This window comes from Coloeus monedula (genome assembly GCF_965178545.1).
Source record: "Coloeus monedula genome assembly, chromosome: 25".
NCBI classification, from domain to species: domain Eukaryota; kingdom Metazoa; phylum Chordata; class Aves; order Passeriformes; family Corvidae; genus Coloeus; species Coloeus monedula.
In genome coordinates, this window is record NC_138805.1 from 4,797,056 (window position 1) to 4,816,375 (window position 19,320).

The window sequence follows — 19,320 nt, forward strand, 5'->3', positions numbered from 1 at the left end:
GTTGTCGCTGGTACCAGCCACAGAGCAGTTCACCAGGGCACATCCACTGGGGAAGGGACCAACTGAGGACACTTTGCTTCCACACATTCACTGCCTTCAGCTCTGCTCTGCACACCCTGCCAGGGCAGGACCAGCCCCCGAGGTTTATTTTATTATACCACTAAGACTTAATTGTCATGTGTTTACACTTTGTTTTTTATTCTGGTCAGAGCACGGGGGTGCTTCTCTCTCCCTCTTTCTCTCTCTCTCTCTCTCTCTCTCCCCTAGCAACAACCCCAGCCCGTGGCTGCACCACATAGCTGGCATTGATTGCCACTTTTCCAATATCACATCCCTCTCCTGAGCACGGGCTTGGCAGACAGGGTAGGAGGGATTGAGCTTGGGGTATTGATCTCACCCTCCTTGCCTTGAGCCACGGCGTTGTGCTGGGGAGGTTTGGATTGCTGCTATCTCTGCTCTGTGGATAAATGGGATTCCAGACTTCAGGGCCCTCTGTCTCACACCGACCATCTCCAAATTAGATTCACTGGGTTGGGGCTTATTTTTCTTCTTGTGGGTTATATATTTTTTTTTTTAATTTGATGTATAAATAAATCTTTTGTTTGAAAAGAAATCCCCAGTTTTTTTGTATTATCATGCACATCTAAAAACAGCAGGACTAATTCTCCTCCTGCCTTACCCGCTGGGTTTTGTTCCACAGCGGCGATCCTGCTGCAGAAGGGAGGAGGGTGCAGAGGGAGACCCACACGGATGAGTCAAGGTCAGATCTCTGATCCAGGCAGCCTCCAAAGCTTTCCTTCCCCGTGAGGTGCTCGGTGCAGACCTTGGGGAGCTCAGCCTGAGCCATGCCCAGTTTGCTGTGATTGCATTAGTGGGGTAGGGCAGTGGGCAATCCAATTGTAGGGCTGTAATCTCTCCGCGGTTCCTGCCAGCCCCTCAGGCTTCCTGGCTTCTGGCACAACAGCCACATGCCACAGGAAGGCTGCTCAGTGTCCTCTCAGAGCCAGGGTAGGCAGAGATTCCCTCGGGATCCCTTAGGCTGAACCGTCCCAGGTCTGTCTGCTGCCACCGGGAGCACCCTGCTAGCAAGAACCCCCCCAGTAAAGGAAATAAAACCTCTTAACATCTCTCCAAATCTCTGATTACTGATGATTAGGGGTGGGAATGACTTCCCTGCAGTGCCTTGGGAGAGCAGCACACAAAGGGCTTTGATTCCCCAGAGGGAGAGCCTGTAATCTGGATCAGGGCAGAGCCTGCACAGTGTGTGGTGCAGGGAGAATTCCCAACAAAGTCCATCTCTGAAGTGAATAATCCTTCAGATCTGGATCCCACAACCAGGCTCCGAGCAGGACGGTGACAGTGCCTGCAACGCCAAATTCTGGGTGGTCATCAGCAGGCACAGAGTGAGATCAGTGGCACAGACCTTCCCCTGCAGATTTCCCCCAGCACCCTGGGAGGAGGTGGCTTTGGAAGAAAACAACCTTTTATAAAACCTGCGGGGTCCGGCAGGGATTCTTCACGTGCAGGCAGGGGCCACTGCTCAGGTCTGGCAGATTCCCACCACCCTGACCCCACAGCTCTGTGTCCTGAAGAGCAAAGGTGCAAAGCCAATGGGGCAGAAGGCCTGGGAGAGTTCAGGATGGTGTGGCTGTCCCCAAGTTCAGGGATGACTGAAGGAACCCTAAGAAATCTGCTTTGGGAGTTATTACTTCGCCTTTGAAGGTGTCATTTTTTGAGCTGTAGCTTCCTTGGCTTATTTATTGCCTGTTCACACACTGCCCACTTCGTGGGGGCTCAAAAAGCCAGTGGGATCCAGGGAAAGGAAAGGAGAGAGTGGAGCAATGTGGAATTTCCAAGCTAAAGCCTGTGCACGGTTCCCTTCCTGCTGCAGCACTTCTTCCTGCCCAGTACTGCACCAGCCCAAAATCAGGACTTAGCTCAGCCACTTACCTCCTCAGAGTGGTTCCAAAAAGGGGTCAAATGATCATTTTTCATCCAGAGCTTGGAGTGGAAGGTCCTTAGACAGCATTGCCTGGCACAGCAGCGAGGCACCCTGCGAGTTCAAGGTTCAGTGCTGCATTGCTCTCATCCTTGAGCTCTCCAGCATTGCTCCCCTGGTGCAATTATCGCCACAGCCACGGAGAAATGCCACCTCTGCTCCGTCATTTGCTTCTTGCTGTCCCTTGCAAGGTCAGCTAGATGGCCAAGAGACTCTTGGGGTGGTAATTAGCTGAGTGATTAGCCATTAATCCATAGCAAGGTGGAAGAAAAAAGAAGTGTGGGGGAAGAAAATCAGATTGATGCTTCATCTGAGGGCTGTTTGGGTCCAGTAATAGCATCGCTGCCTTCTCTGGGTTGAATTGCTCTGAGGGGGCCCTTGAAGGGAATTAGATGAGATTTTCCACCATCATCCAGCAGAAAGTGAGATCTGTCCCTCCCTGCGTGCAGGGCTGAGCTCAGGAGAGAGGCCAAAGTGAAGAATCACCTGCATCCTGCTCCCAGGAGCTCCTGCTCCCAGGAGCTTCTGCAGGAGGGGAATGTGCTGGGACCGTGCAGGGCCCACCAGCAGGGCCAGCCCGGGCTGTTCTGTGCTCTGGTGATGGTGTCACTTGTCCCTTTGTGCCCCAGTGTCCCTCAGTGGGCAGATTCTGTCAGGCTGGAGTGCCACACATGAGCTCCCAGGCCGGGCCACCTCTCTGGGACCCTCAGGCTGCCTCGAGTGAAAAATCCCCTGCTTCTCCACCCCCCTGGCATCAGAGGTGCTAAGGAGGTGGAAAATGCCCCTGTGGGACCTGGCAAAGGAGTGGGAGCTTCCAGTTGGGAGAGGGAAGCTGTCCAGGGGCCTCCTCCCCTCCACCTCGGTGCTAGGGAGCAGCTGCTCCCCAGGAAATGTCCCATCTCACACCAGTCCCAAACTGGTTTGCCCCACTGGCTGTGCCTGGGCTGCTTCTCTGCCTTCACATGGCTCAGGGCTGGGTGTCAGTGCCTCATCTCCTCCCTCCGAGGGATCATTGTCCAGGAGGGATCCCTGCGCTGGGTTTTGCCAGGGAGCAGAGACATCAGCATGGTGCTTTTCCTTTTCCCAGCCCTCATCCTGGATGGCAAAGCTTCTGGTACCTCAGGGTGGGTGGGGAAGCTGAGCAGGCAGTGAGAGAGAGGTCAGCGACCCGAAATTCAGGTGAATTTGGGCCAATCCCCCATGTCCTTCCCGGTGTGAATTCAGGGAGCTGTGCAAGCAAATATATCCGTGTCACAACCCACAACGAGCCCATGCTTTATGTACAAAGACACCGCAGCTCTTTCCCTGCTGGGGCTTAACTCCAGGATTATTCATTGCAATTCACCCTAGTGATGTTATTTTCCCTTATTTAATTACCAGGTTTGTTGTTTTTTCTCCCCCTGTTAAATCATTTTCATTCAAGCAGGGGGGGGGAGAAAATAAATTAAGGAAAAAACAACCTGAAGATTTCCACGTGAAATAAATCAACTAAACTGAGATGGTTGCACCAAATTGATTGCAAAGACTTGAGGGACAAAGGGAGCCATTTTCCTGATGTTGAGTGAAAAAGAAACACAACAACAGTTCAGCAAAAATCACGGCGGGTCAGGGAGAGAGAGATTCCAAAGATTGATCTCGAGGCGATTAGAGAAGGGAGTGAGATTGGAACGGGGGCTGCTGCCCTGCTTGGCCGTTCCCCTTTGCCACGCACACGCAGATTTTTGGGGGTTTGGGTACCCGATGAGGTGGGGGGGAAAACCCCACTGCCCTTGTGGGGGTCAGATGTGTCATTCCTGCAGGCTCTGAGGCTTCCCAGTGTGGAAACAGGGGGATCCCGGGTTGCCAGCAGGTTCAAATCCACTTTTAAGTTTGCCTCCACCAGTGAAGTTTTGGGTCTGTGCGGGCTGTGGGGACAGGGGACACTGCCAGCACCGTGTGGCTGCTGCCTGTCCCTTTTTTCTGAGGTGTGAAGCAGCACCTCACCCTCCCCACCCTGCGCTCACTGCCCTCCTCCCATCCCCTTCACACCCAAGGAAATCTGCTGTGGGTTTGAGCTTTTCCTTGGGAGAAGCAGGGCACTCCTTGGGACAGGGGAGGCTGTGAAGGTCTCGGGTCCCTCCCCATCACCCCCAAACTCACCCCAGGGGTGGGGGACCAAGGGCAGAGGGGCTGGGGGAGAGCAGGTGGGGCTCAGCCCATCAGCAAGGGAAGGAAAGCCAAGCCTTAGAGAGGAGGCTGAGCTTGGATTTGGGACCAGGGAGATTTTCCCCATGTGATTCCCCGGGGGTGAATGTAAGGAGCACACGGAGTCAGATCCTCCGCTAGCAGACGCTGGTGTTGGTGGAGGGACTCTCGCTGAGGATCTGGATTTTCTTTTCTTTGGCCTTTCTCTTTTTTTAAAACATGATTCCTCAGCTCCAGTGATTTTCTCTCTTTTTCTTCGTCCTCTGGCTGTAATGATCATTGTGGAATTAAAACTGCAGACAGACAAACAACCAACCCCAACCCCACTTCTTTTCTTTTTTTTCTCTTTTTTTTTTTTTTTGTAATCTGTGTTGTAAGTGCTTTTGTAAAAAACAAAAATTAAAAATAATAATAATAATTATGTAATGGACTTTTATGATTTTGGTTTGGTTTTTTTGGTTTTTTTTTGGTTGTTTGTTTGGTTTTTTTTTTTTTGGTTGTTGTTTTCCATCCTTTGTAATTTGTTCATTTGGAGTCCTGGGGTGGGGGGGGGGGGTATTTTCATGGTTATAATTTGTGTGGGTAGGGTGTTGCATCACCCTTCCTTTTACTTGTACAAAAAACAAATAGTGGCTCAGCTGTGGAAAAAAAAATGTACTTTTTTATAAATAAAGAATTTTAAAAAAAGAGACCTTCTCCTTTTTGGTGCATCTGTGGCTGCGTCGTCATGCACTCAGTGACTGAGAGCTGTGAGGGGAGTCACAGCAGCAGGAATGGCACCTGCTCTCCAATGGTTTGGGTTGGAAATATCCCAGGATACGCTGTATTTTTTGGAAATTCCAAATATTTGTATTTGTATTTTGGAATGGGAGTTGCTTGCAGGTGAAGGCTGAAGGTTAAGGGTTGAGAGATTTCCAGAACAGCAATGAGCTGGAGAAGGTGGACTGGGAACGAGTGGGTTTGCCACTGGTGTGGTGGTTTTGTGTGGAATTCTTGGACAGCAGATTCAGGATAGGCTAAAGGAGGCTGGAAGCTCTTCCTTTTGTTGATGTAAACAGTGAAATTGCTTGGCTGAGGCCCAAAGCTAACCTGAGCTAAAAAAAATAAATGGTTAGAAAAACAGGGCAGAAAAATCCATCCAAAAATCTGTGAAGAGTGAGGCCGAGTGTCTGTGGCTGAGGAAGTTCTCACTGCTGGCTGCAGCAGATGGGACAGGCTATTGGGAAAATGTCAATATTTCCCTAGAAATGTGGAATTAGCTGGTGTCAGGGACACAGGAGGGACACAGGAGGATGTTTTCCAGTGCCACACGTGCCTGCCATGGCAATGGTGCTTCCAAACCCTCTGCAGGCTCAGGGGGGCTCAGGGTGAGCGGAGCCACGGCACATCCCCGCGTCCCTGTCACTGCTCCCTGCCCTGGGAAGGACACTTTGCCTTTCCTTTCCCCAGCTCCCTGCCTGTGCACGGATGCTACAAAGGAATCCTTGTTCCCAGAGATCAAGGCCGGGCTTTTGTCAGGGAGGGAGGGACAAGGCAGGCGGGAGATCAGAGGGAGCGTTCGTGCTGTCCCTGCACTGAGCCCAGCAGACCCTCTGCCATTGCCCTGGGGAAGCAGGATACTCCCTGGGAAGGGGGTTTTGCACCCAACTTGAGCACGTGGGTGATGTGCTGGAGGCCTGAACCTAAATCTGACCCAAACCCCAGTGTTCCCCATCACGGAGGGAGAGGGATGCTGACCCAAATTCGGACTTGAGCTGATCTCCATGAGCTGGAGGGAGTGGGAAGTGTTCAGAATTAGGCTGGGAGGGAATGGTTTGGTCCCTGGGGCTTGTGCCAGAGCAGCAGGAGGCCGGGACCAGGGTGGTGATCAGTGCCCTGTGTGCAGCCTGGCAGGAGAATCCTCCAGCCCCTGTGCTGCTCACGGAGCCAGGTCTCAGTCATTCTGCTTTGGGAGGCATTGGAGAGAGCACTGGGAATCCTTTCCTTGTGAAAGAGGAGGAAAAGCCAGGCTTTAAGGGGACATGGGGAGTTGTGAGCACTCTCTGGGCTGTGTCCATCTCTCCTCCTATTTTCCCCCTCTCATTTCCCCGTTAGCCATGGCGAGTGCTGGAAGTGCAGCTTTCCTTCAGGAGCGACCACGGCTCCTACAGAACCAGCTCCCAGCAGCTGCCTCAGCCACTGCAGCCAAGTTTGGGGGTGGGGAGGGACAAAAGGAGCACTGGGGAGCTGGGGCTAAGATGGGAAGAAGGACAGGAGGGGCTGTCTTGGCTGGGATGAACCCCTGGGAAATGCTGCTCCGATTTCCCAGGCCAGGCCTTAAGAGTTCAGCGATGATGGATAAAACCCATGGCCTGGGGCCTCTTCTCAGCAGCTCAGGTTGCAGGGGGCTGAAGGCAGCAGGAGCAGCCCCCCAGGCAGTGCCCCCAAGGATTGGGTTTCTCTGGAACCAAACAGAAACGCGTTGGGGGTGTGGGAGTGCCAGAGGTGCCTGCAGCCCATGGAAACATGGCAGCGTGGCTTGGATCCCTTCTCCAAGCCACAGCCCCGCAGGAGAGCCCTGCTGGCCCCAAAAGGGGCTGCAGAGCCCTGAGCAGCGGCAGAGGGGCGAGGCAGGAGCGGGATCAGGGCAGGAGGAGATGAGGCAGAGGTTTGTGGCTGGTGTGTGCTCAGTGCCGAGTGTGGGCCAGAGCAGAGTGGGATTTGGCTCCCTGGAACTGGGAGATGAATTCAGGGCTGGAATGTCCCTGGTGGAGGTGCAGAGCCAGGGTCCCATCCTGGGCACGCCATCAGCTCTCCTGGGTGCGATGGGGTTTTACTTCTGCCCGTACAAAGGAGTTGGAGAATGATTTGTGGTGAGGGAGAGACTGCCCAGGGTAGTCAGGGAATTTCCAGGGAACCTGCCCGATATTCCCAGCACAGACCTGGGATTAACACCTTGCACAACACCCAAAACCAGGGGGATCTCCCAGGGATCCACAGGATCAGAACTGGAAGTGCAGGAGCCAAAGGGCTCCAGCAGACTGAGGGAAAGGCAGGGACTGGGAGATGTTAAACCAGGGAAGGGGCACTGGAAACAGGTCAGGTCACTGAAATATGTGACCCTCAATCCCAAATTCCTTGTGAGGTGAGAGGCAAGTCCTGCTCCAGTTCAGCTCAGAGCACTCAAGGTCACACACAGCCCATTAAATCTCCTCCAGCTACTGCTGGATAAATGGAACCAAGAGAAACTCCCGGTGCAGGCTGAATTACTTGTAGCAACAAATATGTTTGATTAGAGTTGGTGGTTTTTTTATTTTTTCATTTTCAAATTATTTGCAATCTCCAGTTTGATTTGTATGAACATATTTGTTGGAGGAAATTGCTTTATGCAAATGGATTCCAGCTGAGGGACCTGTGACACCAGAAGTGCTGTTGAGCCTCAGATGCCCTCAGTGGTGCCTGGCAGAAGGCGAGGGGGGCTGGTTCTCTCCTCCTCCTCCTCCTCCTCCTCCTCCTCCTCCTCCTCCTCCTCCTCCTCCTCCTCCTCCTCCTCCTCCTCCTCATCCTCCTCCAAACAAGGCATTTCACAGCCTTCCCAAGACATGTTTAGATGCAGCCTGGCTTTAGAGAGCATTCACAGAACAAGGCTCAGCCTGTAAAAAAAGAATAAAAAATGGATGCGTGTTGCACTGCTGGAATTTCACATCCTAGCGAGCAGAAATCAGAGAGCCAGGCTGATATTTCCACCTGAAATGTAGGTTAAAAATGTTGTATCACCCTCCAGGGGCCGAGTTATTGAAAGGCAGTGATTTATGGATACCTGCCATCCGAGCTGCTCCCTTCACCTCGGCAGCCGAGGTGCATGTGGCCTGATGTGACTAAGCCCGGCTCAAGGTGAGTTAGGGACGCTCCCTCCTCCACAGATTTCACAACTGCTGGACCAGACCCAGGTCCTGGTAGGAAGCAGGCAGAGGGTTTTGTCTGAATGGTTTGGAGTTTGGGGAGGAAAATGGCTTGAATGTGAGCAGTAAATGGTGTTTGTCTGCCTCTGTGCAGAAGACACTGTCCTGTGGTTTGCTGGGGAGCTCAGCGCTGGCTAAAATCCAGGGAGGTGATTAGGGATCAAATCCTAATGGATCAAAGGGAGTTGTGAGAGGAGGGGGATTCACTTTTTCCTGGTTTTCAAGTCCTTTTCCTGCCACCCCTCAGTCCCAGGTGCACCTTCCCTCCCTCCGCCCACCCCGAGCCACTGCTCACCCCATGGAGGGAGGGTGAGGGAATGTTTCCATCTCTCCCTTTTCCCCCTGTCCCTGCCAAACTCCTGCCAGCCTGATTTCCTCACTGTTTGGAAAAGAAATTTGCCAGCTTCACACCTGTCAGGTTTAACTGATTGCCCGTGGCGTGGAGGGAGGGAGGGAGGGGAGGAGGGAGTCCATCCTTATGGCTCCGCTCGCCGGGGGAAATTCCTCCACTCCTCGAGGGATCAATGCCTCATTTCCAGCCTCATCCCACTGTCCTGCTGCAGCTCCCAGTCCTTCCAGTGACCATGTCCCCATAACAATGGACAGTCTCTCTGCTGGCACACAGCTCTGTCCACCCAGGGAGCTGATCCCACCCTGAAACGCCCGTCCCAAGGTCCATAATTGCCCCAGTGTGCCCAGCCCAGCTGCTGCCAGCTGTGCTCTGAATGCTGCAGCTGTCTGGGGTTATGAATGGAATGGGGATGGGGTGGGAATGCCAAGTCGGAATGGCTCGAGTAAACACTGCCCAGGAATAATGGCATGGGGGGCTTTGCAACGGGGAGGAATCGTAATTAAATAGAAATTAGTTACTTAAACGGTCACTTCCTGGGGTTTCGCTGACGTCCGATTAACTGAACTTTTAATTTGCATAAGCAATAAATGTTTAATTATGTTATTAATATATTTGAGTTGAGGAGCTTATGGGGTTTTATAATTGGCATTTAACTAGATAGTTCCAGCACATTAACGGGTGTTTTATAGCTCCGTGTGAGCTTCCCCAATTATAGCTGACCTAAAAATTTGCTTGGAGGACCTACCTTAAAAGTGTTACCTGAGCAACAGAACAGGGGGAGGCGAAGAGGAGGGTGTTGGAGCCTGTCCCCAAAAGGAGGGATGTGCACAGGCAGCTCTGCACCCTCCACAGAGGCCCTGAGACCCCGGTCCCATCCCCAGGATGTCCTTTCCTCAAGGGCCTGTGTCACAGAGGGGTCACCTCCCCTCTCCTGGCACCCAGCTGAGCCCAGAGGCTGCCACCCAGCAGAGGATTGGGGTGGGGAGAAGGAGATTTAGAGATGGGGAGGGTTTGTTCTGGGTTGGGGAGTGACCTTTTGACTGAGCAGCTCTGGCAGCCTCTGTGTTCCACTCCCAAATCCTGTCAGTCATTCTAAATCTATTTTCCATCCCATCTCTACGCTCGCTTTGATGACTTGACTGGTTTAGTAGGCAAAAAGTGACATTGTGTTTGACTGACAAGGCCCATTTCCCATGAACCTTTAGACTGGCATTGATTATATTCCTGCCTTTTAATTCTTTATTAACTGGAGCCTGTGTTTGCATTTTCTGTGGTGCCAGGACATCACCCCGTAGGATTCAAGTCATTCTCTGTGCCCTCCTCCATTCTGCCAGAATTTAACCTTCTCAAATTTAACTATTTTAACAAATAGTAAAAAACCAACAGCAGTGAGTTAGGAATCTCCTCAGCTGAGTCTTCCAGCCCCTCTGTTTGCTCGTAATAAGTGGAGTATCCAAGGAGATGGTGTCCAGCGAGCTCCTCAGCCTTGTCATCCTCAAACACAGGGAAATTGTTTTGTCGTCTCAGAAGCCACGAACAAATGTGTGCCGGTCTCCAGAGACAGATCATGAGCAGTTATTCAAATCTTCTGCCTTTTCTGAATCATTGCAGCCCTCTTGACCGTGTCCACCTGCTGGAGTGCCTATGAACGGTGCAGGGATGTTGTTTATTCCTGCTGTATCCCCAGGGTAAGCCTGGCTTTTGTACCCAGGGCCTGTCCGTCAGCTTCTCTGTCCTGCTGACTGATTGCTCCCTTTCCTGCTTTTCCATTCGATCCATTCTGGAGAAGGGGGAAGCTCCCTGTGTCTGAGCTGACAAACACCCCGCTGAGTGAGGCTCATTAGGTGAGGGGAGGTGGGGAGGTGCGTGAGGCGCCTTCCAATGCCCTTAACGGGAGGGAGACATCAGGAAAAGGGTCGGGAATGTGAAGTCTGAGTTGTTTTCTGCATCAGGTCACTCTCCTGGAGCAGGATTGGGTGGGGACAGCTGGGGGCACCAGGGCAGGGGCAGTGAGAGTCCTGGAAGGTGTGGGGGGTCAGGAGGGGAGGCAGCAGGTCAGAGCCACAGGAGCATCCAGCAGCTCCATCCTCTCACACCTGGCAGCTCCCTCCCTGCTCCAGGAGGCTGCAGAGTCTGGATTGCTGCAGCTCTCAGGGGATTTGGGGAGAAGAGAGAAGGAAGGGGGTGTGAGGAGCAGCCTGGAGCCCTCCCTGCTGCTGCAGCTGCCAGGGGACAGCAGGAGGACTGTCCCCTGTCCCTGCGCTTCTGGCCAGGTGGCAGGGAAGCAGAGCAGCTCCTCCTCACCCTGCCCTGCATCCCCTGGGTGCCTCCGCCCGGATGCGAACGGGAGGTGAGCTCATCCTTTGGAGACATCCAGGACACAGCTGCCCGGTGCTGTAAACACCCCGACGGCAACGGGAGACAAACACGGCCCGGGGCACACGGCCAGGCAGAGTGAGACGTTCCCAGGAGTGCTGCTGGCGATTGTTGAGCAAATTAACTCTATTAACACAAATGATGAGAGTCTGAGCTGCAGTTCCTGGGCCTTCTATCTGACAGAATTCATCTGGTGGCTGCTTGTAACAGCGTGACCTTAATGGACTCATCGAGGGAGCCGGGCTGGATCTGTGGCTGAACACGGGTTTGGGAGCACGCTGTGCTCTGGGCAGGCTGCTGAGAGCAGGACAGGCACGCTCTGGTGTAATGGGCTGCAGGATCCGGCCCCTCCATCCTTCCAGGAGAGGCAATTTCAAGTGTCATCACCTCCTCGAAACTGTGCGGCAGAAGAAATAAATTACTAAAGGGATTTGATTGTTCATTACTCTGCCAAGCTGCAAGGAAATGAAGCAGAACTAAAATTAAGGGCTGTGAGGAAGAGGAAACACCAGAGAACATTTCCCTTCTTCTCCAGGGCTCATCTTCTCCCCCAGAACAGGCTGGGGTGCTCCCCATCCTGCAAGGCCCTGGCTGTGGGAGGCAGGGGGGTCTGTGGGGTTGGCCAAGCGAGGTGCGGAGAGGGCAGGGGGGGTTGGGGTGGATTAGTGGCAGCAAGGTCATGTTTGCCCCCTCTTTGCTACAGTGGCACAGAGAAGAAAAACCAGCCCAGGCAGAGGAATCTCTGTTGGAGCTCCCACAAGAATTCTGCAGAATCCTCATCCCTGCTGGATCCCATGGGGTTAACACCCTGCTCCCACTGCTGCAGCCAAACCCCATCCTTGTCAGTGGCCACTGGCAGCACAAAAAGGGAGGTCACCGGGGGCTAGGGCCACATTCCAGACATGTTTTTGCGGCCAGCAGCTCTTTAACCAGATGTTATTTGACCAAGGATGGTGCTTCCTGCAGGGGAGGAGAGGAGAGGGACAAACTGGTCACAACTGGACAGAGCCTTGCATGGCAAAGCCATTCCCTGGCTGGAATGTGTGTGAAATCCCCGCTAAAGCCAAGCACATCCCAGTGTCCACTTCAAAGCAGGCACCCCAGGGAGGGCTGGATCCACTCACCACGCTTCCAGGCTCTCCCAAAACCTCATCAGAGGCTGGAGAGTGGCTTGAAAAGCCTCAAAGTGCAGTTGGGCTGGCAAAAATGACAGAGGGAAGGAAAGTGGTCAGGGATCTTCAAGGGATGCTGTGATCAGTACCCAGACAGGGGGGTGGCCGTGCTGGGAACGAGCTGAGGGCCCAGGGGATACCCAGATTCCTGGGCTTCAGTGGAGGGGAATTAGAGAGGGCATAGAGGCATCCCTGCTTGTGGGAGGGAGAGAAAGGACAATGCACAGGGCTCAGGGGAATTATTTTAACCACCCTTGGGGACACTGTTTTTTGTCCCCATCACACACAGTAAAACCAGGACACTCCCAGCACCCCTTTGCAGGGACCAGCAGCACCATGTGGGAGGTGAGCAGCACATTTTGGGGGCCCAGCCTGTGCAGAGGGGGATTTCCAGGGACATGAGGCATTTTCAGGATCGCAGCCATGCCTTGGCACTCGCCTGTGTGGTGGCTGATTGTGTAAGTGAGAGTTACATCAACAAACACCCCAATGGGAGAGGCTGTGATGGCTCTGAAAATTCCATTTGACTTATATCAGGGCATGGAGGCAGAAGAAGCAGCTCTGCCTTCATTTTGGTGTTTAACCTTTAGCTGGCTGTGCTGCAAAATGTGGAATAGGTCAAGATTATCTCGAGTCAGGATGTTCCTTGCTGTCAGATCTTTGTAGGCTTTCAAGCCTAATCAGGAAGAAAGGAGACCTAATCAGGGGAACAGGCAGCATCCCCCAGCCAAGGACATCCTGGAAATAACAAGTTTTAAGGATGTGGTAAATGAAGATGTTGTTGTCTATCAGTGGAACAGACAGCAGATAGCATCCCTTTCTCCAGGACCTCCTGGAAGTTAAAAGCCTTAAGGATGTGTTAAATCAAGATGTTGATGGATGTCTGTGTGTACATTGCTAACTTGGTAAATTATTCGAGGTCTGTGTGTCCCATAGCTGAGCTTTCTTAATTATAAATCTGAAAATCACATCAAAAAGACCCTGCCCAGGTGAAAACCTTCCCCCTGAGCATGAGTAGAAGTCTGCTGGGGCCGCACAATTCGCATGGGAATCATTAACATGATGCTTTTCTCTCCAGGTGAAGCCCAGACACTCCTCCTGCTCAGAAAACCCTGCCAGCCACCTTTCCTAACCAAATAATTCACCTTCCCTGAGCTGAGGTCCAGCTGCCCCTGTGTCTCTCCCCAGACGAGCAGCACTTGGTGGCAGAGCTGGGTCTGGATCCAGAGGGGGGAAGTGCTGCTGCAAACCCCGTGGAGTGTGGGTTTGTGCTTGCACAGGGCAGAATCGCCCTGTCAAGTGCAGCCTGCTCACCTCCCTGCAGTGAGGCAAGGTTTGAGCTGGAGCAGGGTCTGAGGGGGCCTGGGTAGGAGCAGAATGAGCTGCTCTGTTCCCGTTTTCCTCTTTGCTTCAAACCAGGACCAAAGCAAGGGCTGTGAGGATTTTTGGACCCAGGGAATGCTGCTGCTGAAGGCTCTTCAGCCTCACACACTCATGGTCCAGTGCCACTGGAGCAGCTTTCCCAGCAGAGTCTTGACCTCCTTAATCCCTTTTATCCTCTGGCTGCTTGGCTGTCCCTGGAAGGGATTCACTGAACATGCACAGCCCAGAGAGCGGCCCCCAGAGAAACCCACCCCACCTCTCCTCCCTCAGACTTCAGATCCCTTTAAAACCCCCAGTGCCTTGCCAGCCCTGCTGTTTATCCTCCCTTTTGGCCTATCAGCTCCACCAGCTCGGCTCGGGCTCTCCTGGGAGCAGCTTTCCATTAACCCTTTGCAAACAAAAGGCATCACAGCACGGCTGGGGACCAGCTTGTGCCTGGGGGTGTGTGTTCTACTGGAGCGTGTCTCAAATTAGCCAATCCTGCTCCTGCCTTCAGAACCAAACCGGGGAAGTATTTGTTCTGCCAAGCTTTTCAACTCGGTTTAATTTAGCTCTGTGAACTTGTCTCAGGCTCCCTGGAATGTGTCAGGTGGGGTGTATTATAAATATGCATCATCTGAGCTCATTGTCTCGCTCAAAGGAGCAGCAGGCGGAAAGAGTCCGGCAAAGACTCCTTCCAGCAGGTCAGGGTGACAATCCAGGTTGGGGACAGGCTTAATTCGGGCTGGCACTGCACAGGGACAGGGTGCTTTGCTGTAAATACTGTGAGCAGGGATGGATGGAGCACCGAGGTTACACTAAATCCAGCAAGGCTGGCTGCTCCAGGAGCTTCGGAGCTGCCAGCACAGAAGAGAAGGATCACAATCCCTTCCCGTGGCTCTGCAACGTGGCTGTGAGCAAGGCAGGCCCTTGCTGAGTGCCTCAGCCAGCCATAAAATAGATGGGGATTTGCTCGGTGTGGGGAGGTGATAAATGGGAAGGGAACCTTGCTTTGGAATTGGCTATGGGTGCAGACAGATCTTTATCAGAGGTGTTGTGTGCTGTGTGGTGGTTTGCTGGGAAGCAGAGAGGGATCAGGTTGGATTTAGGAGGGGGCAAAGACAGGACAAGGGTGTGCAGCTCTCTTGGAGCAAATTAGCTCCACTCACAGCTGCTGTAAATCAGCCCTGAGACTGGCCCAGCTTCCAGATTCACCTGGGGGATGCTGGTCAGCGCCTCAGCAATGAGAGAGAGCTCAGGCTCTCCTTGGGGCTGCTGAATTCATGGCAGACACTCAGAACAGAGAAAATGTCAGAGACCCAGTCCTCTCTCCCAGATGGAGCCTTCCTGCCTGCCCAGACCCCATCCCACGGCTCTGCTCCTCCCCACCTGCTCAGGATGTCACTGTGGGTGCACCAAGTGCAGAATGAGCTGTCTGAGCCCAGCTTTACAAAACCAATCCTAGACAGGCCCAGAGCCTTGGTGGGGATGTAGCATATCCCATTCCCAAGTTCTGATCCCAGGAACAGCCAGGCTTCTTCACGCCCCCAATGTCCCAGCAAATGTCCCAGTAAACGTCCCAGTAAACGTCCCAGCCACTCCAGCAGCTCTGAGGGAAGAGACCTCATTTCCAAAACTGTGACGCCCATCTCTCCTTTCCTTTCACAAATTCCTCCACACCAAGAGCCAGTGAGTCATTCCCGCTGTGCCATACCCTTCCCTGGATGCTTTCCAGTGGATCCATCTCTGCCTGGCTGCACGCTGCCTTGGGGAACATCTCTCTGGCTCTCCCGCAAGCTGCTTGTCCCGCTGTGCTTCGGTGATTACTGACGGCTGCTCCCCGCAGCTGCACCGTGTCACCGCGTGGGGATGGCTCTGTCCCTTTGTCTCTCCGCCGGGAAACGCTGCCCTGGTTCTTGGCAGCGAGTCACAGCCACAGCCACCAGCCCCGGGGCTGTTTGGGCTGTTGGGACAAAGGGTTTGTCATCGCCTTTAGCTCTGTGCCGTGACCGCATCCCGCCGGGACGCACATCCGTGTCCAGCGGGCATCCCTCATTCTCTGGGAGCTGGGAGCAACTGGCAGCGTTGGAATGTGGCTTAACTGAGCTCTGGGGCTGGTGAATCGCGGTATCAGCACCTCACAGAACGTTTTAGTGGGGCTGGTTGGTGCAAAGATCTTCCTCTGCTGGCGGCTCCTTTTGGAGAGGCACGCACACGCCATCAGGTGACTGGGAATGATGCATCGTGGAGAGATAACCACTTCCCTCCCTTCCCGGGTCTGCCTCCATCTCCAGAAGAGCCGTGGGAGAACAAAGTAATGAACAAAACAGCTCTGAAAGAGACTGGGGGTGGGACGCCCTTCTTTTCTCCTTAATTGTAATACTGTGAATTAATTCAGCTTCCAGCAGGAACGAGGAGTTTCCCAGCAGCCCTCAGACATCCAGATAAGGCTGAGCTGTTTGCTGAGCCCCTCTGGGTTCTCTGGTACCTGCCTCACTGCCAACTGCTTCATACAAAGTTGTGGGGTTTGGGGTTTTTTTGGAGAGTTTTAAATTATTCAAGCGTGACACAGAGCACGGGGGTTTGCATTCTTAATTGGCAGAGCCTTTTCCCACTCCCGTCTGGAGGCCCCTGAGCTGTCCTGCCAATTTATTCTGATCCTGATTCACGAGCCTTGCAAACATCTTCCCAGGGCTGCCCAAAAGCCCTGTCAGTGGAACTGAATCCTCAGCTGGCACTTGTGGGCATCTCCTGAGGCCTTCCTGGTGTTCTCCTCTTTGACTTGAAACGCCCCTTCTTGCAGCCACCCTGACTTCCAGAAAAGCCCTGGTGGTGCCCTCCAAACTGTACCAACCACAGCTCTTCCCCAGGAGGAAATAAACAGGGGATATAGATGAAAAAATAGGTTAAAAAGGAAAAAAAAAAATAAAAGAAAGAGGGAAGAGCAAGCATAAAAGAAGGTTTCTCTCTACTCCTCATTTTCTTCTAATCTTTGCATTTTCTTGCTCTCTTGGGACTTTCTTCTCTCATTTATCTTCCCCATCTCCTGGGGTTTCCTCTTCTTGCCCTGTCACCTCTCACATCTCCCTGCCTGGACCCCTGCAACGCTTTTGGGTGGCTCAGACTGTCCTCAGTGAGGAGAGCCGCACCTGCAGGGGCAGGGTTTGTTGTCCCAGGGTTTGGTTCTTGCCCCTACAAGGCCACACAGCCCTGGGATGGGCTCTGACACCGGGATGTTCATGCAGAGAGACTGAAAAGGAGGAGGGGCTCTCACAGCAGCCCAAAGCACCTGCAGTTCTCCTTGTGCTCCTTCATTCCTTATTCTCCTCCTCCCCTCACTGTCTTCACCCACTGCCCCATATTTACCTCTCCCTCTTCTGCCATATTTCCCCCTCTCTGCATTTTCTCAGCCCCTTCCCGCTATCACCCAGCCTCACCTGAGCTCCTGGAGATCCATTTTATTTAATTCCTTTCCTTCTTTCTCCTCTCACTCCCCTGCACACACCCGATTTACAGTGGCAGCAGGAGGCTGATGTTCTCTGCTCCTTCTCTGCTCAGTCCCTGCCATCCCCAGAGCCATTAGGGGCCAATCCATCACGGAAATGCCCCAGCCACTGTGACTGGGACATTCTTTACAGCCACAACCCCGAACGCTGGGCCAGGGGGTTTGGATGGCTGCGTGTCAGCTCTGAGGGAGCTGTCTGGAGGCACCAATATTATTTACAAGGTGGTGTGGCTTATGGAGGAGGGAAGAGGAAGAAAAGTGGCTGCCACCGTGAGTTCTGATGACTCCAGCACGCTGCCACCAAAGACACACAGCTCGGAGCTCTTCATTACGGACCGGGCGAGGGCGGGGGTGGATGCTGAGCGATGGGTGCTCCAGGGTGGCACAGTTTGGCACGAGAAAAGCAGCACGGTGTGGGAAAAAGGATGGGGCGTCGGGGTCAGAGCAATTCCTGGGGAGAATTCCTCAGCAGCAGCGCTGGGAGCTGCGGTGCTTTGTACCCACACAGCCACCGCGGCAGAGCTCCGCGCTGCGGCTCGGGATCGACCAGAGCAGGGGGAGCTTCCCAGGGAGAGGTTTGCACACCTCAGTTCACTCCTGGATGGCAGCAGCAAATCTGAGAGCTGGGGAAGGCTGGCTGGGAGGGGAGATCTGGGAATACTCTCTTGGAAATGATCCAGCACAGCCCTTTTGCCATTGCACCCGGCACAGGGCGAGAAGCGAGTGCTGGATCCGTGGAGGGGAAGTGGGAGTAAAAGGCAGGTTTTTCACCCTGAAAAGTCCTGTATTCGTTGTCCTGTGTGGTTTGGGAATGTGTGCAGATGTTTTATAGCCACACTCATTTTGTTTTATCACTTTGCACAGGAAAGTGGGCCTAATTCCGAGGCCTTGGGGATGGGTAGTTTAGGGGAGATGCTGGCTCTCACTGTGGTAGCCAAAGCCATAATTGTTGCAGAATAAGGTCCATGAGCCCAATCTGGTCTCCAAGAGCAGCCAGTAGCCAGGGCATTAAGAAAAGTACAAAAATTAGATGTGACAGACGAGTTCTACAAAGCCCCTTGTTCCCTCATCCCTGTCTTGCCCCCCTCCCCTGAATATCTTTTCGTCCTCCTCCTTCTTCTTCCTCCATCCCAATTATCTCCTCCTTTCATCACTGCCGGAGTTGTAAGTACAAAGTACCAATTAGCTAGTTTTCAAGTTTAATTAGGTTGGAAGGTAGAGCAAATTAAATCCTTTTATCGCAGGTTTCAAAGCGCTTTCCCATCGGGCCCACGGGATGGCTTTCCTTTGGATGAGGCCGGTGTTTGTCACCAAGGAACTGGCCCAGGTCACAGAGCAGGGCATGAAATACAAGATTGGGTCTATCTCCCTCCTGCCCCTAAATCCTGCGCTCAGGACATCATTTTTGGAATGAGTTGGGGTGTGCAAACCCTTGTTCCACCTCAATAAATTGAGCATTGCTCCTTAGCTCATTTTAAGAACATTCCAGGAGTTCAGTGAGGATGCTGTGACAAAGCCCAGCAGAAGGCTTTCAAAATACTTCAACAGTATCAAGCAGCAGGTCCACATGAATGCTTGGAAGCACCTTTATTCCCTAAACCCTTCTTCCTTTGAGGCCTGAACAAAGGCAGAAAAGCGGATCCAGGAATAAACACCTGAAGATGAAATTGCAGAGCAGAGTGAGGAAGCGTTTAACTCTTGGAGACACAATTGTAGCCACAATTTCTGTTCTTGAGCTCTGAGCTCTGCGTTTCAACAGGATCTGGCTCCCTCCATGGAGCTGCCAGACAGGGACACTCGGGAAAGCTTCGGAATTCATCCTCACCTCTGCTCCTGGAATCCCTGGTGGTACCAGCTGGATTTCCTGGTGCTCTAACCCTCTCCCCTGTGCTTCCCCGTGTGTTGCAGACAAGCCACTACCTCAGAGTGCCCCCGGAGGCATCATTGGGATCGTGGGAGGCGTCATTGCCGCCGTCTTCATCATCGGCGTGGCCGTCACCGTCATCATCGTCTACAGGCGGCAGCAGAAGAACCGCTCCGGGACTGACAACGACCTGTGAGTAGCAGAATCCCTGCCCACCGAGGTGGTGGTGCTGTGGGGCTGGGGGACAGCACCTCTGGCCCTTCCTCTACCTGCACAAGGGGAATACCTGGCAGCAAAACGTTTTCCTGCTGTTTCTGTCTCGTTCCTCTGATCTGCTTCCCTTCCTTGGGGCTTCCTGGTGCTTCCCATCCTGCTCTCTCCATCACAGGGATGCCCCCCAGGTGCTGGGTTTGCTGTGGCACGTCCTTGGGGCAGAGGCTCAGTGCCACTGTCCCTTCCATGCGTAAAGAGAATCCTGTTCCTCCTTTCTCAATGCCTTCAGGCTCCTGAGTGAGACTGAATCACATCCTGCCATCAGAAAGGGGTCTCTGATAGACCCTGAGCT

At 53.2% G+C, this 19,320-nt stretch overlaps 1 protein-coding gene across 1 annotated transcript in view; it reads left to right on the top strand.

The window, feature by feature from the left end:
* Positions 1-19,320, top strand: part of NECTIN1 (nectin cell adhesion molecule 1) — a gene marked incomplete at its 3' end in the record, with an annotated part of 87,429 nt that overhangs the window by 54,492 nt on the left and 13,617 nt on the right. The window contains exon 6 of the mRNA XM_082296994.1: positions 18,800-18,947. Coding sequence (XP_082153120.1) covers positions 18,800-18,947 — 148 coding nt within the window. The remainder of the gene's footprint in view (positions 1-18,799; positions 18,948-19,320) is intronic.